This window comes from Alligator mississippiensis, chromosome 12 (genome assembly GCF_030867095.1).
Source record: "Alligator mississippiensis isolate rAllMis1 chromosome 12, rAllMis1, whole genome shotgun sequence".
Classification (NCBI taxonomy): Eukaryota; Metazoa; Chordata; order Crocodylia; family Alligatoridae; genus Alligator; species Alligator mississippiensis.
In genome coordinates this window covers 61501776-61527864 of record NC_081835.1, presented here as the reverse complement: position 1 = coordinate 61527864, position 26089 = coordinate 61501776, and the positions used below count along the sequence as shown (strand labels likewise).

The 26089-nt window shown below is 46.4% G+C and overlaps 1 protein-coding gene across 4 annotated transcripts in view; it reads left to right on the top strand.

The window, feature by feature from the left end:
- Nucleotides 1-26089, top strand: part of VAV2 (vav guanine nucleotide exchange factor 2) — a 268102-nt gene that overhangs the window by 49639 nt on the left and 192374 nt on the right. For all 4 annotated transcript variants that reach the window (XM_059715659.1, XM_059715660.1, XM_014603789.3 and 1 more), the window contains exon 2: nucleotides 7013-7129. In XM_059715659.1, the coding sequence (XP_059571642.1) occupies nucleotides 7013-7129 (117 nt within the window). The remainder of the gene's footprint in view (nucleotides 1-7012; nucleotides 7130-26089) is intronic.

The following is a 26089-nucleotide window of genomic DNA, read 5'->3' as shown; positions in this document are numbered from 1 at the left end:
GTCGGTCTCGTGGGTGGGTTACAACAGGGATCCATTAGGCTAAGCTGATAGTACAAAGAAAAGAGGCTGCGTTTCTCTTGAAGCACTTCCTGTCTTTTCTTGCGGATGGATGGGTTTTCTTTTTGTCTCAGGTGCTGACTGCTGCCCTCGCCGATAGTAGCTGTAACTGAAGACGGGGGGTGGGGGGTTTGCTTTCGTTGGAGGATGTAGAACATGTTATTTTAAATAGCTTGCCCGTTAAGGAGTCAGTTCAGGGACTTAGTCACGTACAAGCCTCACGTACGTACCTCCCTGCTCATTCATGTATTCCCAGTGGACTGCTGTGCAATTGAGGCCAACATGGGGGAAAAGTGATGTCTTTGGAACCGGGAATAAAGTTTATTTTGCTAAAATTACAGCATGCTTGAGAAAAGGAAAGGGTGCTGCTCTGAGCTCAGGTCGAATACAGGCTGGGCCTGTTGTTGTGGGTGTTAACGGTCTCTCATTTGCAAGCAGCATCACCTCCAGGCCAGGAACATGGGTTTTCTTCCTTACCTGATACATCAGGCATTTATCCACGTGCTGCTGCAGTTAGGTGTGGGACTGCTTTAATTAAAGTGACTCAAGAGCTGCTTTAATTAAAGCACCCAGAGCATCATGTGTATCAGCATCCCCGCACTGAAAAATGGCAGCAGGGGTGCTTTAACTAAAGCTCGTTGAACAAACTTTAGTTAAAGCGCCCCCGCCACCATTTTTCAGTGCGGGCATGCTGATGCACGTGACGCTGGAGTGTGGGAATTACCATGCTCCAGCAGACTTGATTAATTTGATTCGCTGTAATGACAGCGCGTCGGAGCAGCCTCACTGCACGTGTATAGGCGCCCATCATTATCTCTTTGCAGCTACCAGATTTAGGGTCCTGGCTGTGTTCAGTTCTGGCTCTGAATTTTAACTAAGAGCCATAAAGCCCTTTAATGGTTTTGAACATACAAATAACCGTTAAGTTTTATGTAAAATCAAAAATCATTTTGTGACCCGTTTAAATCAGGTTGTTCGGGGACTCAGCCCTAGGACCGTCATCAGATCCCTGCAGTTGCAGACTCTGTAGGTCACTGCACGCCTATCCTCTGGGCACCAAGGTTTAATTAAAAATATATATGATGTCTCCAACCCTCATAGTTGTGAAATCAGTCTTTGAAATGAGGTAGGGATGTTGGTGACCTGAGGTCGATAGATGAAGGTGAAGACCTTTCCTAAAATTAACTCTTGCAGTCCCTCCAGCCCCAAGAAGGGAGGAGAACGAGCCACCACCCTGCTGCCTGTACCAGATCATCTCTTCCCCCCCAACCACAAACCAGACAGCCCCATCCTCCTCTGTGTCCTGTCCTCGACATCCTCTGAAAATCCTCCCACTGCCGCTTGCATTTCCAACACAAATTGAGAATTTGGCAGCAGCACAGAATAAATCAAATTTTGTATAAAAACAAATCGCTCGAGGAGCCTCTGCAGTGATTAAATTCTGCAAAGACAATAAATAATATAATGAAAACCTCCCATTTGAAATGGCAGTACCAGAAGCTGCTGACAAACCTCCAGCGTGTCCCAGAAAGCATGGGTAGCCTGCCCACGGGATGTCAGTCCAGTTGACTGTTGAGTATATAGGTGGGTGGCAAAGTTGCCATTCTGCTAGGAGAAGCTATGCATTGCTGCAGATGCCTAAGGCAATTCCCCTGTCTTCTAGTCTGGATTTCTGGCTGTGTGGGCTGGGCCAGGCTATGTGTGATGGCAGCTAACGACCACTTATAGAATCATAGAAAATGAGGATTGAAGGGCCCTCAGGAGGTCACATCTAGTCCAACCCCCTGCTCAAAGCAGGACCAGCCCCAACTACATCATCCCAGCCAAAGCTTGTTAAACCAGGCCTTAAAAACCTCCAAGGATAGAGAGTCCACCACCTCTCTAGGTAACTCATCCCAGTGCTTCACCACTCTCCTAGAGAGAAAGTATTTCTTAATATCCAACTTGAGCCTCCCTTGCTGCAACTTGAACCAGTTGCTTCTTGTTCTGTCGTCTGCCACCGCTGAGAACAGCCCAGCTCCACTTGTTGTCTGGTGGGATGGCCAAAAATTAATTGAGAAATTTAGATGCAAAGAGCAGCGCAGTGGGGTCATGACTCTGGTGGTGATTTTGCATTTGAAGAGGACAAGGAGTTGGTGGATGGGGCGAGTGTCACTTGTATAGAGTGGGGCTGTCCACCTCCTAAGCGGCCGGGGGCCACGTGCAGTGCGGGAGGCTGCGATGGGGGCTGCAGTAGTGCAAAGCCAGGGCCCCCCCGGGGCTGTGCCCTTGCACCGTGCAATGGCTGGAGAAGAATTGAGCGGCTGCACGTTTTCCTGCATGCAGCCTGTTGGCCAGCCGTGCTGTGGAAAACAGCAGCTGTTGTCGGGTCATGGCTTGACCAGAGATGCCACCTAAATATTGCTGGTTTGGCTTTAGGGCCCAGTGTGTTTTATTAAGCTTGTTTCTAGTTCCCTCTGCTTCAGTCTTATTCCCAAGTCCTCCCTTGCTTTTAAATTTGCCTTTGGCTAAATAAGCCCCTCGGCCTGGTATTTTTACCGTGCCCCCAAAGCTCTCGTGCCTCCAAGCATTCCCGCTGGAGAGAGGTTCCCGCAAGGTCCTTGCTTCCCGAGGAAGCATCAGCTCTAGCCAGCGTCATGTGATGCTGATTTCTCTGGAAGTTGCCTTCAGGCTCTGGAGAAACCTCCGTTCAAAATAAATTGGTAAAAGATTTGGGGGAAGGGAATGTATTTTTTATTTCTCAGATGAGTCGCTGACAAGGCAGGCAAACAGCATGTGAAGGCAAATCAGTTTGCTAAAGAAATGTGTCCGGTCCCTTGCAGCTGGGAGTAGCCTCTGCTGTGGGAGAGGTTTTCCCCTGGGGATGCAGAGCCTCCTCCCGGGGCGATGCCACACAGAGCAGGTTGCACGCGTGGCCTGAACCTCTGCGTCTTCAACCCCGTAATATTGGGAGGTGCCAATGAGATGAGTCGACTTCCATCTGTGCAAAAATGAGAGGAAAATTAGGCTGTAAGCGCGTCCCACAGCTAGATAACGGTGGGCTAAGCGAACCCGGTGCAGCCAGGTGAGGTGGGCACAGGCAGCGCAGCGGAGAGATGCTTTCCGCTGATTTGGAGAAGGGTGCTGGAAGGGTGAGGCGTGTGTCCTTTCCAGGCCGTCTGTTTGAAGCACCTTTGTATGAGAGAGGGCAGACCACGACATCCTGTAAAAGCACTGGAAGCATTCAACGCCCACAGGCTTTTTCATGCAACGTCCCAGGAATGAATGAGGCGGTTGTTCAGCGGAGGTGTGCGGAGGTGCCGACCCGCTGGCCTCTTCATCTAAGTGCTTTTAAGGAGCCAAGAGCTAGAACAGCGCATGTAGCTGCCAGGCTCCCTAAATAAATGTAGGCCTTAACTAAAAGGCCCTATTATGTGCTCTTCATGTATATATTAGTCCACTGATTCCACCATGTGAGGAGGCGTGGAAAAGAAATTGGCTCTTTCTCTTTTTTTTTTTTTTATTCTTTTATGCCCAGACAGACTCCATGGACTTCCTCATGAACTTTGACACATGTAATTCATCATAAAACAAGGAGAAGGGAAAGTAAAAGCAATAATTCAATGAATAATACTGCCCTTGACTCTGTGCATGTGTGTGCAGTGTGCACACACGTGCATGCCTGTGATGCACACTCACTGAAGTCAAGATCAAGGGAAGCACCGTGTCCCTATTCCCCTCCTCCCCTGCAATTCAGGAAGATACTTTCTCAGCTCATGTTTTCTGGGAGGCAGGGGGTGGAATACATTGCTGAATTGAACCAGGGGAGGTGATTGATTTTTAATGTGGATTTTGTATGGCGGGGCATTAGGATAGCCCGGTGCTAGGTTGCATTCATTTAATTGCAGCTAATTATTAACATCTCGCCCTTGGCTCAGCCCCATCAAACCCCATGATTTCATGATTTTTCATAGCAAACAAGCTATGAAACATGTACATGAAGCAGTTAGGTTAAGGGAAATACTTCATGGATGGGGAAATGAAGCAGAGCTCATCCTCTGTAGTGTTCAGCAGTTCATAAGCAATCGTTGGATCCCTGTAGGGTTGGGATGAAGGCTGGTTTATGAATAAGCCACTGGACTGAAGCTTGAGGTCTTGGGGTGGGGGGGTGCTATTGCTTCCTTACTGCACACTGCTGGGATAAATGTCATAAACACATTGTTTGATGCTACTATGATAAAGTCCAGACAAGTCCTTTGGTAGAGCATTTTAAAGATTTGCTTTTACTGTCTCTCATTGCTTTTCATATCAGGACTTTTCAGTGGCATTTTAAATAGCTTATTGGATTCTTCCTAGACCCTTGTCATCTGCCTGAACTCAACTACAGTCTCATTGCCTAGTCTCAACCCCGATGTCTTCTGCAAACATTATCGGGAGCTGTGGAAGCAGCAACGGTACAACTACGGCAATTTTTGTGTTAATGTTACCACCTAGTAGTGGAGCCTTTGGCATGAAGATGTACAAATTTGAATAAAGATGCAGGAGGTAGCTGATGCATGAAAGATAATTTGCTCTTAACTCTTCTTAGTTGGGGATGGGCTAGTATAAGATTAGTTTTATCCAACCTATCAATAGCTAGTGCCCATTCACCAGCAAAAATCCTATTAGGGAGAGAGTTTTAGTGAGCCCAGATTGCTACGTTTTCCACTGCAATCTTTCCAAAGTGAGGTGTTGTGAAGTTTGAGTTGTTTGGGAGTTTGAATGGAAAGTCTCAGGTATGAATCTCAGGTTTCAGGTTTGGGGTCTTGACCTCTGACCGCAATGGGAGATTTTTCTTTCCTTTTATTAGGAGTGCTGCCTTGGGCAGAGACCGTCTTGTCTGCTCTTCCTTCTGCCCAATGCTTTAGGAGAACAGGGAGAGGCACATGCTATGAATACTTCAGACGGGGAAGGCAGTTTTGCATTCAGGACTGTGAAAGGAAGTTTGCTTCTGACCATGTGTAATTATGGTTATAACCTCTGTCATTAACTTTTTTAAAATTGGAGGCTTAAAAGGATTTAAAATAAGTCCGTGGTGGAAATTGGAGATGAATGAGATGTTAACCAAAAAAAAAAAGAAGAGCCCTCTCCTATAAGCTAACTGCTTTGCATACGCTGAAAAATCCTGCCGGGGCCTGGGGAATAGATGTGCTCTCCAATCCCCAACATCAGCGAGAGGGGAATTTGTGTCGTGAGTTGTATAGAAGTTTTCGCTGAAGTCAGAATAAATGTGCTGAGGGGTGGGGGCGAGAGAGAGACCCCTGGAAGGATAAAATTCGTCCCAATCTCTTACCTCCCCCACCTTCAAAGCTCTAGCTAACTAATGAAAATGCTCTGATGAAGTCATGCTTGCGTCTTGTGCGCTAGTGCTTGCACTGCCTTGTCACTCTGCAGTTTACCACAGTTGGGCTGAGCGATGGAAAACGGGAACACGTCCCTGCCTGCATGGCTGGTTGAGTCTATTGCTAGATCTTGGCAAGCCATTGCCAGGGACCTTAAATATAGCCCCACGTACGATAATATTTTTATGCTTGCCGCTGATGTCATCAAGAGATGGGCCAAGGCGGTTATGGTCAGATGCTCAGCCTAGCTGTCGAGTTGCGAGCAGTAATTTGTGCCGTGTCGGTTCGATGGTCAGCTGAGAAATACGAACAATGCCACGCGGCTAGCAGGTCGCTACCTAACCACCTCGACACAACCTCGAGCAAAAACATCCTGTTGGAAACGTGCAGGGAACGGGCACGCGGCATCGTTTCTGTTCTTCGATGGGCACCCCCAACGTGTGAACAATTGCCCTACGCGGAGCGGTGGCTTGAAGAAACTCGCACGTAATCTTGAGTAAACTGGAGAGCTTTCACGAAACATTTGCAGATAGTGGAAAGGCAGCACTAGCTCGTTGCACCCTCATGCAGTCAGCTCTAATTAGCAACATGGGAGAGAGCCAAGCAAATGAAGCAGTGCCTGGCTTTCGTCCCTATTGCTCTTACGGCCCTGCTTCAGCCTGGAAGGAGACCTCTCTGAGAACACAATTATAAAACCCCTGCAGCTCGCACAAATGGGCACAATGCAAAAGTCAATCGTTACTACAAAAACAGAGGCATTGGTTTACTCCAGGTGTGCTGTAAAGTGTATCTGAGCAATCCTAAGTGTTTTGCAATGTTCAAACGTGAGAGGAGAGCTGTGCTTTCTCACGTGGGCTAACATGAAACACAGGAGCAAAACCATCTCTGTAGTGAATGCTATCTGCTGTATTAGCTGTCAGTTTTATTCATATCTTTCTGGGTCTCTGCTTACTCAACTGGCGGTGATTTGGGCCTGGGGTTAATTTTGGGTTGGACCCAAGACTGGCGCCTGTCTGTTGTGAATATGCCACACTTGGCTTTCTGATGTCTAGTGTGCCAGTTAGCTGACAGTTTGTGCATTGGAGGAGAAAAGTGGAAGGAATAAGTCAAGCGGATCACCTGGATCAGCTACCAATAGCTTCTTATCTAGGAAGAAAAAAATATGTACCAGTCACTTCTGTTGTGAGTGTGTGTGTGTGTGCATGCGGTGCACGGGGGGAGCCTGGAATAGATGCACATTGGAAGTAGTCAAAATAAAGCCAACCACAGCAATGGCTTCTTACATTGTCTGAGCTTAATTTTATATTTGCCCTAGAGCTTGCAAAGGGAGCATTGTGCTCCTGAAGGTAAGACTACCTGGTTGTGAGCACATGCTTGGCATCTGGTTTCAAAGGCGTTTCTGTTGCTGGTGCAGTCTTATCAGGACCTACTTTATAATGGAGCAGCGTGGCGCTTGCTTCTACAAAACGGGTTGGTAAACTGATGCATCTTCTCAGAGAGCAGGTTTCCATGCCTTTAATTTAATGTTGCATGCAAATTTGATTACTGTCTCCAGTCAATTACGATTATGTAACGAGCTCTTTTCTTTGCTGCAGTTTCTCTGTTTGAAGAACATCCGGACGTTCCTAAAAGTCTGCCATGACAAATTTGGGTTAAGGAACAGCGAGCTGTTTGATCCCTTCGACCTCTTTGATGTGCGGGATTTTGGGAAGGTAAGAGTCCACCTTCATCCCTTAGCAAGTGTCTTGGTGCTGGTGGGACCATGTGGTTTTTCCAGTAAACGTGGCGGTACTGGGCAGGATGTGAGACAAACTTGGGTTTCTGCAGTGTTGTGTCATTTATACCACGTCAATGTGACACTCTTCTTTCCTAATGGCATGGCCACGGGGAGAGGTGGCTGAGCTAGTGACATCTGTGGTTAAGGAGGCTTAATCTGCTGTTGCAGCTCATGCTGCTTTGGGGATCAGGCGGTCCCCTGGCTCCATCCTTGGTTTGGTCCCTCTTGCTTGACCCCCTGCCCCGGAGGCCTGGTATAACACTTCACGGCAGGCAGGTGTATGCCTCATCAACCTGCAGTTGAGCCCAAATATCAAATTCTTCAGAGGCTCTTGGGTTCTTTCCAAGTTCTTCTTTTTTGTTCATGTACAGCAAGAAACGAATGAGTCTCCCAGGCACGAGATGAGAAACCCTTTTATTCTGAACCAATTATTGCAATTGTTGTATTCCTACAGTTATTTGTTCTGGGGAGACATCATGGTTCAATGGACTGGGCACTGGCATGGGAGCAAGAGACCTGGATTCTCTTCCATGCTCCAGCCCTGACTTGTGTGACCATGAGCAAGTTGCTTCACCTCATTTTTATTGTTTCCCCCTTCCCTAATCAGCCTGGCTTTATCTGCTTAAATTCTTTGGTGCAATGGCCCCTGAGTTAGCCTTGCTTTGCTGTGAATGCCCCTTGGCAAAGCCACCCCATGGGGTTTTGTCCTTCAAGTTTTATCTATCTATCTATCTATCTATCTATCTATCTATCTATCTATCTATCTATCTATCTATCTATCTATCTATCTATCTATCTATCTATCTATCTATCTATCTATCTATCTATCTATCTATCTATTGCTATACATATGGATATCTAGCTATCTAGCTATCGCTATAGATAGGGATAGCTATCTATCTAGCTAGCTATCGCTATAGATAGGGATAGCTATCTGGCTATTGCTATAGATATGGATATAGATAGCTATCTAGCTATCGATATAGATAGATAGATCGATTGATCGATCTAGGCCCTGTTTTTGCTGTGTCAGAAGAGAGAGAAAAAAGCACTTATTTAATTTAAGAGAAGTCCTGAATTCTGGGTGAGGCCCCAGCTAGAGGGATGGAGTAGTCTTCGTGCGGCTGTCAGGAGATGATCAGTTTGAAATCCATGTGTTTGAAATCGGAGGTCTTTGTTCTGCAGTGTTGCTGTGAGGAATACTGGGCTAAGGGAAGCCTCTCCGTAAGAGACCATTTCTGTTCTGCAGGTGATGTAGCTTTAAAAGCGATGAGCCACTTATTAAGAGCTATGAATTATTTTACCTCTCCATAGCTACCAGGCATATGCTGTGCAAAGGCATCTACTCTTCTGATTATCTGAACAGCCAATTTCCCCCAGCTGATGGGGAAATAAATTTATTGCCTAATTTAGTTTTGGACTATTATTTGGAACTTGCAGTTGAAGGGGTTTGTTTTATGAGTTTGTGATTTATGGAGCGCAAGGGGGTTTCTGTTGTTCCAAAACGGTAGGTAGACAGACGCTGGAGCCTTTGTTAATTAAAATGCTGCTTTTCTTTCATGTTTCGTGTTGCAGTTCATGGTCGCAAACTGTCCAGCCAAGCTGTTAATTGAGGCTGGAGTTTAACGCGTTGGGAACTACTCAGCTGAACACATTCCCTTTCTTTTTCTCTTCTACTTCAAAAACTAGCTGTGAACTGAATCCACATCCTAGTTTAGCCTTTGTTGAAAGCAGCTCAGAAGTTAAGTAACCCCGGGAAGCTGGACAGTAGACCAAAATGAGTTTCTATATTGAACTGCAATTGTGTAACTACGGCAAGAGCAAAGGAGTCTTTAATTTAGGTTCCCACTGGCCAAACAGACTTCACATACAAAAAATTCTTCCTGGAGCCCATTCATTACTTGGATCAATAACACTTTTCAGTTTCAGGGCACTTACGGCATGTAAGAGCCTTTCATATGCAGCGCATGGTAACGGTTGACCATTTAATTATATGGTGAGCCCAGTGTAGTGGTGCAGGGTGTTTCCATTTTCAGATACCACTTAAATAGTTATTTCTGTCTGCCAAACCAGAAGGCCGGGCTAGATAGCAATTACTAATAACTCTGGGAACTAGCTAAAATGTAATTATCAAGTAAAAAGGCCGGGGCATGTACTTCTTTTGTGTTTATGCGGAGCGGACCTTATAAGCTGCTTCTGAGTGGAGGGGCATTACCATTTACAACAGGAGGAATGTTTCGGGTTGATATTCGGGTGCTTCATAATAAGAAAAAGGCTTCCAAAAGGGCAAATCCCGCACTGTCCCCCTGGACAGCCTCCTTGGTATAAGTTGTCATAGGCTGCAGTGACACAGCACACATTTACACTAGCTGGGCATTAGGACACTTCTGTGTCCACTTTGCTCTGGGTTTCCACCATAAGTAAAACCTTAGGGTCGGGTGCTTGGACAGTGTCAGACCACGGGTCCGTCTTGCTCAGCCTCCTGTGTCACCCAGCGGCAGAGAGCGGATGCTGAAGAGGAGAGTGAACTGGGTCTGGTTTATTTTTTTGCAAACATCTAGTTGGTCTAATAAAAGATATCACCCCTACCACGAGTCCTGATTCCTTTTGCCTCTGGACCAGTACAACCTGGATACCTGGATCGGATGAGGGGTTGTTTTCCACCATTCCCCTCCCTTGCAGCTTCCAGCATTTCAGGTCTAGGAAGTTCCTATTCAGAGGCCGTGCCCCTAAACCGTGCTCAATACCTGTCGATACCCCTTTCCTCCAAGAGTTTGCCCAATCCCTTTTTTGAATCTGCTTCCACAACTACTTGCGGCAGCGAGCTGCATGCTTTAATTGCACGCTGCATGAAAACCCCCAAACCTGTCTTTCATTAGTTTTAAACTTATTACCTACTGCTTTCATTTTGCAACCGCTAGTTCCTGTATTAATGACCACCTTTATGCCACCCAGGGGTACATGGGAATCCCCAGCTGCCTTCTCTGGGCAGAAGGATCTCCCTCTTTCCTTGGATCAAGTTCAAGACTTTGGAGGTCTGATGATAACATATTGCTGACTAAAGCCCTTGGCCAAGAAGAAAACGAGTCCTTTCTATGGAGGCTGTGGGCTTTGTCCGCCCGTCGGACAGACCAGGTGCCCGTTCCAGCCAGACTCTGGTTGCAGGAGGCACCGCGTGGGTTGGTAGTTAGAAGTAAAACACTGATAGCAAAGGGGACACAGATGGTTTTTCCTGTCCCTGCGACAACTTGGATTCGTGACCCAGGACAAGTCATTGCTCCACAGAATGAGGAGAGCATTGCTAGCCTGTCTCACAGGCAGCTAAAGTGGGATTGACTGGTCTTGACTGGGAAAAGTTGCTCTCTGTCATGCAAAGCTCAGTGATTATTTCATATTTGGATGCCGCAAGGCAAGGGTGTGCAGGATTTAAGCCAACTGGGGCATCTTTTCCTTGTGTTTCTTGCCATTTTTGGTGTCGTGGTTCCTAATGACCAAAGGGAAATTGAAATGAGGGAGACCTGATGGCTAACTCTTTTTTCTCTTGCTTGCTTCTTGGGCAATAATATTGTGGCAGCAACCCAGTGAGGGTCACAGCTGACTTTTTCCTAAAGGAGACTCGTGATTTTTGGTTAGCTGTGTTTCAGGTGGCTGGTTTAAGAGGCCTTCAGAGGGGCCTGCTTATTCAGAGGGCAGGCTTCAGCAGTTCTTGAAAACTTTCTTTAAAGTGTCTCCATTTGGGCACCTCAGAGCACTGAGGACGTTTGGACATGTCGTCCTCTGGGCTTGTGAATTTGGGACAGGAATGAGAGCAACATTGGGTGTGTGAAAGGAAAAGGTTATCCTCAGTCACAGTCTGATTCTGCAATGCACCCGAGCTTTCACTTCTCCTATTGGCATTGGGAATTAGGAGCATGCATGCACGCCTTCGTGGAAACCGCCGTCTAAGAGCTAAGAGGGAAAAAAGTTGAAGTGCATTGTATGCATTGCTCAGTACGTTTGGGTGTCGAAGTGCATTGCTCGGTACATTTGGGTGTCGAAGTGCATTGCTCAGTACATTTGCGTGTCCAGAAAAGAGCTAAACTTAACTTGATTGCCACTAATTAGGCTTTCTAAGTTCTCAGCACCAAATGTAATGAGATAAGAGGTCCACAAATGTGGATTCAACCCTTTGGCAGACAAGGGTCTTTGGGTGAATCTGATATCTGATTCACCCGAAGATTTGATCTGGGTAGATATCAGATTCACCCAAAGAGCCTTGTCTGCCTATGCCCTTAGACCAACACGGCTACAACCTACACCCCTGATTCAACTCTTCATCACTCCATTAGTCAGCATGGTGGCAATGAGGTTCATAAAAGGGAACTATTCATTTTCAGTAACTCACAGTAATCTAGCGAGGGTGTTTTTGGGAAAATACCATTTAAGCTAGTCATCAACTCGCGGAGCATATCACTTCTCTCTCTACTGCTTTGTCTGTGTGTGACTGCTCTGACTTTCCTTTGAACTTGGAACATTTCAAACAGGCTTTTTACAGATCTGGAGTTTTTCACAGCCTCAACTGTGGGCACGTAGCGGACAGTACAAATGATGGGCTACCGGAGATACTGAAATGTGAAACCCAGTTACAAGTCAATTGAAAAATGAAGGGGAATTGAGGTTTTTTAAAACGTTAAGATCAACCAGTAGCTTTTTTACTTCTGGTCTAGAAATGAGTGGAAATTCCAGCTGTCCTTGAAAGAAGGACATTTCATTCTTATGGATGGGATTTTGACTGGACAATTTGCATTGGGTATGTTAAGTCTTCCACGTTTTGGGGGGTGGTTTTGGGTCTGAAGCCTTGGTTTGGTCACATCTCAAAGAATATAATCAGCCGGTCTTTGCTGCTCTGATGCGTGGAGCTGCACGTCAAATCTAAACTTCATGTCTTGCATGTCTCGTGTCGGGATGGAGAAGTATGTGGTGGGGCAGTCTGAGCCTGTCATGCCTGAACAGTTGCAATGCTATCGGTTTGTAAGAGGGGAAGCTTAGAGTAGGGTTTCCTCTGAAACTGAGACCTACTGGACTGAGAACAGGCAGTATACAGCAAAGGTAGTTGGTGCAGATCGTTGGTACCAGTAATAGAGAGCTGGTACAGCATAGGATGCATCGTGTAGCAATATTTTCAGGCTGTTTTTAATCGTTCTGAATGTTTTCTCATGTTGGGGCGTTTCTCCCCCATAAGTTGAGGCATAGAGTGCCGTTGAAATCTTTTACAAGTTTTTCACATCATCCCATGTCATTCTTCATGTGATGCCGTGGTGGATCTACGAATGTGGTGATCTCCTCCTGCTCTCACCACAATAACCCAGTTATCAGAAGTACTGCAGATCCACACTTCCCACTGGGACCTGTGACCATCCAGCCCTGTGACAACTGGAATATAAGTATCCCCAGAGAACTCCCGACAGAGCTTGGATGCTCCTGATTCGGCCTCCTCTGGGGCCAACTTTTTAAAACTTTCTTCAATCCCAGTTGGCTGAAACAACGTCTCGTGACCCGAAGGCCGGTCACATGGATTCTCTGTCAAGACCGGCCTTTCTACCGACTTGAGAGAGAAGCAGTTTGCACCGTAGCCTGGTGAAATCAAACCATGCACATGTGAATAGGTGCATGAAATTTGCAGAAACCAAGATGGCTGATGGTGTAAAATTTACTTTTTTTTTGTAATAAGATCACATTTTGTATATAAGGACAGATCATCCGAGGTCCTAGGTGCTTGCGGAGGCCTCCACTCCTGGTGTCTGGGGGCATGGTGGTGCTTAAACCATTTCTAGAATTAACTCTTAGCTCCCCCCCCCTCCAGGCAATTATACAGTGATTCCTCAGAAAACCGTAAGAATATAATGCTAATTTGTGGATGAAGACATGTCAGGGGAGTGTTTTTAAAATGACGTGCGAGTTTTAATGTGAAACTCCATTAAAAGTTTTAAAGAAACTTTTAAAGAAAAGTTTTAAAGAAACGCGGTCCCTTTTGGGGGTTAATAGCATTCACGTTCCTAATCTCTTGGCTATTACTTTGAAACCGCTCTCCCTATAATAATAACCTGCATCACTTCTTTTTTTTTTTTTGGTATATTAATATCCTTTGGACAATATTTAAATGTCAGCTTTTGAAACCAGGCGCTCGATGACAATACTCTGTTTGCGTGTGTGCATCAGGGGGCGGGAAAGGGAATTGGATCATGTCACGTAGGTAGTTGAAAATCCCCAGGCTAGAGATACAGGGGTGTGCTCTTGCCATGACAAACAAAGAAGGCTCAACACCCACCCTCCCGCCCAAGTCTGGCTTGCTGGCGGCCTCAACAATTCTCCTTTTCCCATTCTCGATGCTTGTTGTTTTTGCCAGCTGGTTGTAGCCAAGAAAAAATTAAAAGCAGCAAAGCTTTCTTAACATGGGTAACGCTCTGATTAGGCCTTTGCGACGTAACTTGGGGGTTCAGAGAAAGGAGGACCACTCGCGGAGCTGGGTGTTAACGGCTGCGACGTCCCATCCTCTGACGTTCCTGCCAGAGTACGTCCGCTGCGGCGAGCGTCCTGTTTATTTACAAATCCTTCGGAGAAATGCCCCGGAGAACAGACCTCCCCTTGTTAGACGTCCCCGCACGGGACGTGGGGGCTGGACGGGCATCAGAAAGATACAGTCAGAGATCAACACGCTTCTAATTGCCGGATAGTTTGTAAAACGCGTGCATGGTGGGTGGGGCGGGACGCGAGAAGAAGTCTCCAAAAAGACGGGTGTGCGCCTTTCTCGACTCCCCCGAGAGCAGTAGAGTAGTTTGCTTGCAAAGAGACGTACATACGACTTGCAGGAAGTTGGAAATTTCCTTAACCCCTTTGTCGCCTCTGGTCCTGTGCCGATCTCGGCCGTGGGATGCCTTCGAAGTAACCTGGGCAGTGAAAGATCCAAGTCAAATTTGGTTGAAGGGGTTTAGGAGCCCGAGTCCGTATTTTCGGCAGCTACTGTGCTGTTGCGGCAGCCGTTTCCAAAAACAAAACTTAGCTTCTAAATCCCTTGGGGGGCTTCTGAAAGATTTTCCTCGTGTCTCCTGCACACGTTATATGTGTCTATGTATGAAGGTAGGTTTTACCTCTGCTGCCAAGGATGAAAGGCAACTGCATCGATCCATCAGCATTTCAGATCTCAGAATTACGGTGCGGGGATTACCCAGGTTGCCTGTGAATTAGGGTACTTGTAACTTGAAAGAACTGCAGAAACACATTCTGGTCTGTTTGAGAGAGGCTGACTTGTGGCTCAGCTGGCATTCAGTCAGATAACATTTGGCCAAAAAAATTTCAAACAAGGGAACCATTATGAGGCCTTAAGACTTAGATACAGGGATGAACCGTCCAAGTGGAATAAATCAGGTTTATTGCAGTGATTTTTTTTTTCCTTCAAAGCGAGGACTCTATATGTTTTTGGCAGGGGGCTGAATAATATCAAGCCCTTTATTGTCTGGCATCTGCAATCCTGTGATCATACAACTTAATTGAGGTACATCTGAGATGTCACTAAAAGAAACGGAAAGGAGAAGAAAAAACTGTCTGCTGCAGGAGGGGAGTATCTTAGCCGGTTGCAAAGTGTTTAGTTCGTTTTGGGGAGGGGAGATGCAGGCTGGGTAACTGTACTTAGCAGGTGCTGTATGCTGAACAGATGTTTTTCTGCTAAAATGCTAAAGCATGTACAGGAAGCCCCGTTGCTGTACTTCCTTAAAACAGAAGACAAATCAATGACAGACTGTTCTGTCTACTCAAGCATATACCAGCTCCAGCTTTCTGTTACATAGTGCATTGAGGTTGGGGCTTCCTTAACTATTGGCAGGGTTAAGCTAACTGTGATGGTGGCAGAAGATGCTGCACACTTACCTAGTAGTGACAAGTCCATTGCTCGGCCCTGCCTCGGCATGTGGCTTCTGGTGGGCTCTGGGGTTTGCCTCCTGTCGGTTTAGGGGCATGAACTATCAGCACCCCGGTCTGTCCCATACCTAATGCTTGTAGTGACCAGCCCACTGGGCTCTGCTCTGAGTTGAAACCCCTGGATCAGGGGTGGGCAAAATGCAGCCCACCAGGCCTTTCTGTCTGGCCTGTGGGTCCCCTAAAAAATTTAGAAAATATTTTCTACAACTATGAAACTACAAACTATGAAACTAATATCTATCTGCCCCGGGCTGCCTGTCATGCGGCCCTTGATGGCTTGCCAAAACTCAGTAAGCAGCCAAAATAATTGCCCACCCCTGCCCTGGATGCTACTGGGATATAGGTAAGGCTAAAGTCGTCCAAAACTCTGCACTTGAGTTCAGCAGGAAGCGGTGCCATTTCACGATGTATTTTCCACTACAAATTGAAACAAAGCCCACAATTTCTAAGATGTCAGTGAGATTTTTCACAAATCGACGCAGGGTCTTTTCGATAATGGCACTTTTTGTTTCCTTCTGAACTTGGCTTCTCTTTAAAACAGAGAAAATCTTTTTTTTTTTTTTTTTTTAAGAATCCCAAAGGTCATTTCAAAATGAAAGAGGAAAAAGCATCTCTTCCAGTCATTTCAGCAGCTTCGGTTTCCATATCTCTGAATAGCCTCAGATTTCTTTGAAGTGGACGCATTCCCACAAAACGCATTTTGATGAACCTGCATTTTCTAAAAGTCAGGGAGAGGAAGAGCGCTTGATGCAATAACACATCCATAAAATTGCCACATGGCCACCTCTAGGGGTAGGTAATATAGCAAATCTCCTGTGGAGGGAGTACGTAATGACCATACTAAGCAGGTTAATCGAGCTGAATCTCTGCCTGAGCATTTCGGCGCTCTTTTGTATCCCGTGCTTTCTGGCATCGAGAATACAGACTGCCTCCTGCATGGTGCGGCAGGAAAAAAACCCACTACGTGAGGTTCTCATATTCGTGAAGTTAAGAGGAAACTCTGGTCAAATGGCTACCTGACAAAGGATTGAGGTTGACTTTTAAATTCTGTGCAGTGTTTATGAGACCAGCTCAGAGGCATGCCTTATCATTTTATCGGTACCGGACGATGGTAACCCTCCAGCAATGATCTTCCCAAACCGCCTCCGTGCACGAGACCCAAGCCGAGCGCTGAAGCTACTAGCTGTGGCCTGGCCGACTCGCCCTGGGTTCATCCCTTGGGAACCACACTTGTTTTGCACATCTTGCACCCTTGAGCGTGCAGCAGTGGGATGCTGATCTGGGGGGGTCGATGTATACTTCTCCCCTGTGCAGTATTTAGCTCTGTGGTGTGTCGGTAGCTATCTGCTGTTCTTGGTCAGCTTGAAGGCAGGGAGGGAAAGATCTGTTTCCTGTTGACAGTTTTTGCATGCTATTAGGTATTTAAAGCACTGATTAAAAGGAGGCGAAATCTTTCCTCTTCACCACGGATCTCCCTGGGTAGTGGTGATGGGCATCTGTGCAAAGATAGGCATTGCCTCTGCTTTTCACTTTATTCCTCTATACCAAACAAACGCTCGGGGACCAAGCACTTGTATCGTCCCTTGGGAGAAAGGAGGTTCTCCGGTCATGCTGGGCACAGGACTCTGATGCCAGGTGGAGTTAGCAATAGGGGAGAGCAGTAGTCCTTATCCCCGAGGCCTTTTTAAAGGGGATCCCAGAAAGAGCATGGAGAGTAGCGGTGCACGGTCTGCCTTGGGGCCTGGCTCAGTCTCTCCGGAGAGACCCAGGATGAAATTTGCCCCTGGGTTAGAAGCTAAGCCGGGGGCTCGGCATCATTTTGGCCATGTGCTGGGGTGCGTTTTCCTTGCTCTGCACTTACTCAAGTAGCTGCTCCTTTTTGAAGTTGGTTTGCTTGTTCATGCAAGCGCAAAACCCACAGCCCTCTCCGTTCAGCTCCTTGGGCTTGAAGTTGCTTTGAGGTAGGGGCTGCCTCCCCTGTCTGCAGAGCCTGGGGGACCCCCGGCTCACCACCACACTGAGCTTTCCAGTGCACTGAATTAGCCCACTGCCTCTTTCTCATCCTCTCTCCCCTCCTTGCAAATAATCTGGGCTGTTTATAGCTGTGCAGCTTTCCAGCAAACCGAAAGAGCCAGAAATGCTGGTTCTGGGAAGCTTTTTCTTTTCGCTGCTTGGCTGCTTTCCCCTATATTTTTCCAAAGGGTCATGTTAAGGGGTATTCTGTTTCAGATCAAACAAGTATGCACAGGATCCTTCTCAGCTCCCATAGTCTGGTTAGGAGAGTTGTACTGTTAGGCCTCAAGTAGAGGGGCTGGGTACATTTGCACCTTATAGACTAACTCAGTGAGAGAGAGAGAGAGATTGCACATGCTTTCATGAGCTGGAGCTCACTTCATCAGGCCCCAAATTGCCATTGGAATAGTAAATGTGCGAAGATTGATCTTCGTGTGTGTGTGTGTGTGTGTGTGTGTGTGTGTGTGTGCACATAATACAGATAGACACATACAGATAGACACATGTACGTGTACACATAACACAGATAGACACATGCATTTCCTTACATGCATGAAGACATCTTCCTTTTGCTTCCTGACGCTTTCTGAGCCATGCTCCCCATCGCTTTATACAAACTGGGAGAAAAGGGGCTTGTTACTTTGGTTGTAAATCTGTGACTGGTAAAACATTTACAATAGTCTGTCTCGCTTGGAAATCAGCCTGACTTCCTATAAACCGAAAGTTGGCGGGGGGGGATTTTTTCCTTTCCCCTCTCATTATTTCAGAAGTGTTATTGTTCAAAAATGTAGAGATCTACTGAATGAGCTGCTTTTATTTTATTTTTATTTTATTTTATTTTATTTTATTTTATGACCTGTCTTTTGAGGTTTAAGAGACAGAGTGAATGTCCACTCAGAATTAATGGCTGCATCTGAAACCATTGCACCTTTTACATATATCTCAGACCTAAGCTATATAAAGTACTTGAAAGATGTCCAGGCAGACCAAGAGCAGTTCCCTTCGTATTAGAGCATCTACTTTGTCCATGCCACAGCACTTGGGATAGAGTGAGTTTCAAATGCTTACCCTTTATGGGCAAGAGGAATTTAAATTGTGGATGTGTAGTATCTCAGGAAATATTATTTGGAGGGAACTTTATGAGTAAATGGAATTTAAAAAATGTAGTCATTTTCAAAACCATGCAAGCTAATAGTGTGCCTTCCAAATGTCCTTGCTCTGCAAAATTGTGCCTTTTGGGTTGATCTCTTGGTTAGGACCACAAAATTGTTGCCGTCTTTTTAGCTGTAGCTGCGTTTTGCAGCGCACAAAGAATGTCCTCAGGGTCCCTGCTATTCTGCTTGTTTGCCCACAGGCACCGAGGTTAAATCTGTTGCTGAATAACTTGGTGGTATATCCTTAACATCATGTATTGAAATACGTCAGCCAAACCCAGACTGGGCATGACTCTGAGGTCCAGATCAGTAGCTCCATATGTACGCTGCAAGTAGACTAGGTAGTGCAGAGCGTTTATAATGCCTTTAGACAGCTGCGGTAGTATTGCAAATCAGGGCTTTGATCTTGCAAACTTAAGTATGTGTGCAGGGGTACTCATGAGAATAGTCAGACTGAAGTAAAAAGGATTGCTGATGTGAAGGGAAGTAAGTCGTGCTTAAGTGTCTGTAGCATCATGGCTGAAATGCAGGGTCCCAGCCTTGTAATTCTTCCATTTCCTTAGGCACTCAGCCCTCCGGCGCACTTGGGCGGTGTAGGAAGAGAAGGAGTGATGGACTAGATTAACCCCTTGTTTTATTATGCACCAGTAAAGAGCCTAACACTTGATTCTGCAGTGTGATGAAACCCTCTAGAGTCCCTGTCCTTGGCTTGCGGCGTCATATCCCCCAGCGAAAACCATGGTAGGATCAAGGCCTAACCTTTGATGAGCAGTTCCCATTCCAGGGGAGGAAATATTTTCCTTTATGGATGGGGGAGGGCAGGAAGAAGGAAGATGTCAGCCTGTTCTGTTGCATCAGCTGTCAGGTTGGACTGACTTTTTAGTTTTTTTGAAAAACATCCAACTTTTTTCTTTGATTGCTTCCCCCCCCCCAGCTGAAAAAATGCAAATTCTTTCCAATTCTGATTTATTTATTTATTTTTAATTTCCATGACTTTTTAAGTGGTGACGTGAGCCGATCGCAGACAGCAGCTCGGTATGTGTATGGAATAGAAAACCACTAAAAGAAAATTATAAATTAAGAAAATCTTAACAAACACTTAGGCTAGCAAACGTGAGCAATTCAGGAAGCTTCGATAGCGGTTTTCGTGATTTTAAAAAACAGCCAAATTTAATTGGGATGAGGAAGAAATTTCAAGCAGCCGCACCTGCCTCTTTTTTTTTTTTTTTAAGCTTCTTGTAAAGCTGTTTTGCAAAAGGATGAGCTGGCATGTCTAAAATGATTGTATTGCCTTCTCATACATTTGTGCCCTGAGACTTCAACAAAGATTGGGGCCCTGATGCGCCAGGTGCTGTACGAACACACAAAGACGGGGACTGTCCCAAAGACCGACTCAGAACGGGCAAGAGGATGTAGGAGAAGACATGTAAGCACAGAGAAAGGTCTTGCCCAAGGTTATCAAGTGGCAGAACTGGAGAGGCCCCGAGTTTCCAGCGTGCTAGAGATCAACTAGACCAGACTATGCTGGGAAGGAGCCCGTTGCAGGGCTGGGGGAAGGTACCTTTGTGCTCCCCTAATTCTGGGGCCACCTTAGGTTAGAGCGGTCCCACCTCCATCCTTCATTGGGGTAAGAGATAGTAAAATTGGGCTCAACTGCAGCATAGATGGGGCATCATTTGGCTCACAAGGATTTTGGGAGCTGCTATCTAAATTCAATCACACCGGGCAAGAGTAGAGCAGCCAACCCAACTCGGCTCCGATAGGAGCCAAGTGGCTTGGCCTTCCTTTTCGTGGATGCTCTCTGCGCCCCATTGAATCCCCTTAATGATGAGGTGTGTTTCTTTCATTTACACATAGCCGTATTCATTTGCTGCCCTGTATCCCTGCCTTTGAATGGAGGAGGAGAGGGGAGCTCTCTTCTACCTGCCGGCCAACGGCGGCTCTTAGTCATTCTCAGCATTTCGCTGATTGATCTAATGAGCCTCAGATGTTGATGCTACAGCTAGTTCATTTACACTCTCAGTTTTAATGGTGTGTATGTAAGTGAGACTTTCTCATCTTCGACCCCATTCACTTCCTGCTAATTACGTATTAAAATGCAATCATTGTAGCAAGTGCACAGCATTAAAGCACTCCGGGTAAAACTAAAGACCTGGGCACGCGCCACTTAGCGGCACTTTTCTCAGCTTCCCCATCCCAGTCCCCTCAGTCGTTTTAGGAACTTTGGAGCCAGCCTGCAATGTTTGCAGTCCTTCCTAGTAATAAATAAGGCGTGTCTGTGATAGCCGGTTTGGGTTCGTATGGGTAGAAGCTGATCTCGGGCTAACAGATGGTGAAGATTCGCAGCCTGTTATGTTTAAAACTGGTGGATAATCATTCAGGGTGCACCAGTCGCATGCAAATAGCTTGTAAGCGGCAGGCTCGAACGAAGCCTGGAGTTAGTGGCCATGGATGCATCTGGGCCTTGACAATGGATCTTTTCTTTTTGTGCTAACTCCTGTCTAATTTGTCTTGTTCCCTGCTGTTAAAAGCTGCATCTTGTAGCCGTACTGCTAATTGCAGAAAACAGCTTTTGGGCCCCGGTTTCTGGGAACAAACCAGAGATGTTACTCTGCACACCCACCGCCGGCGATCGTGCTGGCCTGGTCCTCGTGACCGTCTTTGAGACAAGGGGTCGCATGGCGGTTTGTAGACACCCGAAGAAGGGCAGGGTGTGGAGAGAGGAAGGGTGGTTTTGCATGGCGAGGTGCCCGTCTGGAAAATGGGGGAAGGGGCAGTTCCCAGCTCAGCCCCCGACTTCTCCATGGGATGCTGGCACCATGCTCGAGCGCTGTCAGCTGCCGGGGCTGTACGTGGGGCTGGTTGGAAGTACTCTTTCTGTACTTTTTCTGAAAATTTTGACAGAAAACATTTTCTCTTCTAGATTTTAGCCTTTGATGACAAAAGTGAAAGTCCAGAAGTTTCAAGAAGAGACGATATGATTATTTTCTTATTAATAAGTTATGTCTAAATTTATCTTCAGGTCCTTGAACTTTCTTTTTGCAAAGTTAGACATGTTTTGTAGAAATGACATCCCCATATTTGACTGGTTCTGATAACAACAACTATTTCCTTTCATCTCCCTTTCCTTTTGTTTCTGCATTCGGAGGGTAAACTTTTGGGGTAGGGTGGCCGGCCCTCCAGGATTGCCCTGGAGTCGCCAGGAATTAGATATAAATCTCCAGGAGACTGCTGAGAGTCACCCGGGAGATAACGGTTAGGGCGCTCATTAAAATAAATATTAAATGTTGACTCCAATTTATATACATTAGTCCAGTGGGTTTTTAAAGTGTAATAGTCATGTGCATTTGCCTTCCTGATGTAAAGTCATTAATATCATTGCGTCGTGTGATGAAACCTCCTGGAATAGCTTCAAACAGAGTTGGCAACCCCGTTTTGGGGACAGGGCCTGCCTCTTCGTGGGTGTGGACCATAATGGGCTCCTGATATTGGATGGGTAATTCATCAATTGGTGCAGCACGGAGTAACGAACTTGTGAGGCCCAGCATGGTGCTGCCGATGCACTCCTTTAATAACTGTTTGGTGCCGTGTTGCTATAATGTAACGAGAATAGCATCAGTTATAATAATATGCTATAATAATAATGGCATCGGTTAATCAGCGAGTGATGGTGGAGACTGTGGCTGTTCTGCTGATCAGTGGTGCTGTAGACCGATGTTAGACGAGCAGGTCCTGCCACAGTGGTCGCAGGTGTACTTGGCGTTAGGGGCTACTATACCAAGAGGCTGTTTCCTTTGCCCATATTTCTGTTGCAACTCAAATAACCATTTCTCGTTGTGATGTTGGACTCTTGTGTTTGAGAAGGGAGTACTGCTTCGTCCTGTCTCCTGCTAAAGCCTCCCAAAGGCTTGGATTGATTCCAGAAGTCTTCATCCCCCACTTGCAGACATCTTTGAAGCACAGTGTTGGGCATCCTATTCTGTTCTCCCCACCTGCAATTTGCCCATACGGGATGTCCTTCGGGATGCGCCCAGCTTCCATCCTGCAGAGATGGCCAAGCCAGCGTAGGTGCTGCTGTGTGAGTAGCGCAGTGATGGGTGGCAGGTTGGCTTCGGCAATGACCTCTGTTTTGGTGATTTTATCTTGTCCCTTGATGTCAAAGATGCGCCGTAAGCAGTGTAGGTGGAAGCTTTTCAGCTTCTTTTATGGCTATGCATATGTTGATTGTGGCTGAGGATGCAGGCTTTGGTTTTGGTTTTGATTTTTAGTTTTGTATCGTTCCAGGCTCGTTTGGAAAGCTTACTGAAAGTGGTAGCTGGTTTTCCAGCACGCACCTTTAGCTTTTCATCCAGCGATCGGTTGTTGCTCACTGTGGATCCAAGGTAACAGAACTTGCTCGCTGCCTCGAGAGGTGTATTATCGAGGCTGATAGACGATGGCTGGCAAACACCCTGTCCTAGGATGCTGTGTTGCTAGTGGCATTCAAATTGGTGATGTTGAAGGGAGGCCTGCTGTTTTGGTGCCCATCTATCACTCTGCCCACCTGTGGAAGATGAAACAAATGCTGGTGATGTTAGAAAACAGTTTGGTCAGATCTGCTTTGAGAGCAAAGGTTGGGCATGGTTGAATACAGGACCGTTGCTGGGTTCTGCCTGTGTGAGTCCATCTGAATTTGAAATGCTAGAATGGCTCTCTGCCAAAAAGGAGCAATTCAGTTTTCTAAGTTGGCGGGCCCCAAAAATGACTGGTGGGAAAAAAAAAATGGCATCTATTTCTCTCAAACAGAAATAATACTGGAGTCCACGTGCATGGAGACTTATCAAAAGGACCTCTGTGCTCCAGAAGCGGAGCTGAGATCACAGTTCGTTGCAGATATGAATTGAGCTGGTTGAATCCCCAGCCAAGAGATGTGAATAACCATTGTACAGCGTCGACTTATCCCGAGTCGCGCACTTCACTTCTATTCGGGGGCATCATTGCAGGAGCCTGACGTGTACTGTAAAGTAATTGGAAAAAAGCAGGATGAATTTTTATGCTTTTAGAAAGAGAGCGATAGAATGGAAATTTATAGCTCAGAACGTGGATTTTAGATGTCAGTGTTTTATGACCTTTTGGCGAGAACAGATGGGATCAACAACAAGAAGGGAGAAGAAACCTTTTCTAAAGAATCGAAGCTGTTGTTATGATGCTGTTTTTCTGAAATATGGGGTTACACCGCAGCTAAGGAGATGCCATCCTTCTCTCCCCTTCTGCGCCTCCCGTACTCCTCCAAAATTGTTAGGGGAAATATTTTTGAGCTTGGCAGATAAGAGCTTGTGATTTCTCAGTCATTCTCTTCCATTGGGGATATTAGGGCATTTTATAGTCCTGGATTTTAAGAACCACTGCATCCTCTAGTCTGACCTCCTAGAGACCAAAGGTCCTGTATTACCCTTTCATGGAGCCCATTATGTGCCTGACTAACACACGTCTCCCAGCAAGGTACCCAGTCCTCATTTGAAGGCATCAAGAAACAAGAGTCTTCATCTCTTGCCTTGGTAGCCGGTTCAGTGGAAAAGCAAGTTGCACAAAACAGATCCACTAGCACGTAAAGCCTGATTTATCAAGCCTCATTGGCTGCAGCTGTAAATGCTCAGCCCCTTCCTAGATCAGAGGTTTCGTTTTTGGGTGTTTGGGGGGCACTCTCTTAAAGGGGTCTGATTTTTCAGGACAGGTGTTCAGGGCACGGAGGCAAAGGGTCCCTTTTTCAGATGCGTCTCATGAGTCGCTCTGAATCGCAAATCGCTCTTGGAAACCTTTGGCCTTTCTGCAGTGGAGGGTTGTCCCTCACCCGTTCCCCCCCGAGCAAGACACCTGCTAAAGCCAGTGGTATTTTTGGGGCACAGAAATAAGCTGGGATGCAGGGTTTTGTCTTTCCGTAGCTGAGCATGAGAACTTGTGCACGTGGAAGGCTCTTGTGTTTGGGACGGGATAAGCTTCCTCGTTAAAATCCCAGCTGCAAGCCCTGCACCGAGGACTTTAACCTTGAGGGCTTAGTTCACTTTCTGTTTGTTTGCCTCAGTCAGCTTCCTGCATCAGCTAAACCCCAGCGCGCTCCCCTTCTCCCTTCCCCTCGCCCTTCTCATAATATTGTTCTAATTACTGGAGTGTGAAGAATTGACTCTTAAAATGCCTGTTGGCAAATTCCATTCGTGCACTGACGAAATCTAATCTTACTGCCAGCTAATCATCAGTGCCAGAGGCTGCAACACAGTGACGTCCCAGTGAGCACGTCTCCTCTCCCTTGCCTTGCACACCTTCGCTGGATCGTTATCCTACTCGCTGAAGCCCGTAAATGCAACCTGAATGAGTTACAAGGGAGAAAGAAGGCCCAAAGTGTGGGAGAGGGATGAACCCCAGGAAGGGAGAGGTGCTCCTCGCCATCAGTGTGCATTTTCCCAGCCCTCTTCCTCTTGCTCTGTGGTTACCCCAAAGTTTTAAGTTCTTTGGGGATTTAATGTCTTTACACCTGCCTGTTGAGGACTGCCATTCTGTAGTGGTACCTTTCTATTCAGGCTTAGTCATTGCACCACCTTGAAAAAATGTGGTTTAAACATCTCTGCTTCTCACAGCCAGTACAACGGGGTCTTAGTTTTGGCTCCTGCGATACGGAGAGCAGCATCTTGGAAGCGCTAAGTGCTTAGGACTCGCGATGCTTCGGACACCAATTGCAGATGCTTCCTCAGCCTGACGAAGGGTACTTGTACCCGAAAGCTTGCTAAGAAGAATGTTTTCAACTATTTGAGTTGGTCTAAAAAGATATCAGGTTTACCCAAAGGACCTCGTCTGCTTAGGAATTATGACTCGGGCATCCAGAATTGCAAGACTTCTGTTTCGGTGTCAGCCTTTCCATCCCTTTCGGGAGCGGTCAGGCTGGGCTTTGTAGACTTGTCTCTACGTAACCTCGAACCTTTCTTTTAATAGCAGCTTGATCCTGAAGCAATCACGGGATTCCTAGAGCTGGGACTTGAAGAAAGAAAACAACATTCAATGCAATTACAGCAGCAGGCGGAGCGGGACCATCTCTAAATCCCCTTGATTAAACATGAATCCAGTAGCAAGAGATCCCTGAAGTCTGTTGCATTGAGAAACTAGACGTCGCCTTTCTTCGGGTTGGGTCCTGCCCTGCGTTCGGTGGCAACTGAACTTGCACAGCGGGTCCCATGAGCGGGGATGGCAGGGGCAGGGTTAGGAGCTGGTTTCAAGAGCTTACTTTGCCCTCCTGTTGGGCCTGGATTGTGCTTCTTGGAGCAAACTGAGCAGGTTTGTTCTCTTCTGTACTGCCCGGAGCGAGCCGGGGCTCTGCCCATGCAATGTCGGCCTGCCAGTGATTGCAGTCCTAGTTCGTAGCATCTAATATCTGTACCGCTTGGCTATCCCGTCTGCCTTCCTCTCTGGAAAAACAACCACAACCCCTTATTATCCTCTCCTTTTATGTGTTGGGAAACAAAGGAGTAAAATCCAGGCCAATAATAGTGATTATATAATTAGAAGCTTTACTTCCTCAGGTTTTGTTTTTTTTCCTGTTTGATTTCTAACCTTGCTGTCAATTGTTTTAATCCATCGGTTATTTATATGACCGCCAGAAGCTACTAATTACATGTGAAGCTGAGCTATTTGACAGCTTCCATGAAAACAGAGCAGCACACGTGTGGTCAGAGCGAAAATAAACCTAACACCCTTTAATAAAGATGGACTTATCTGGTGCTTTTCCCAGCGGTCTGCGTCAAATCCTG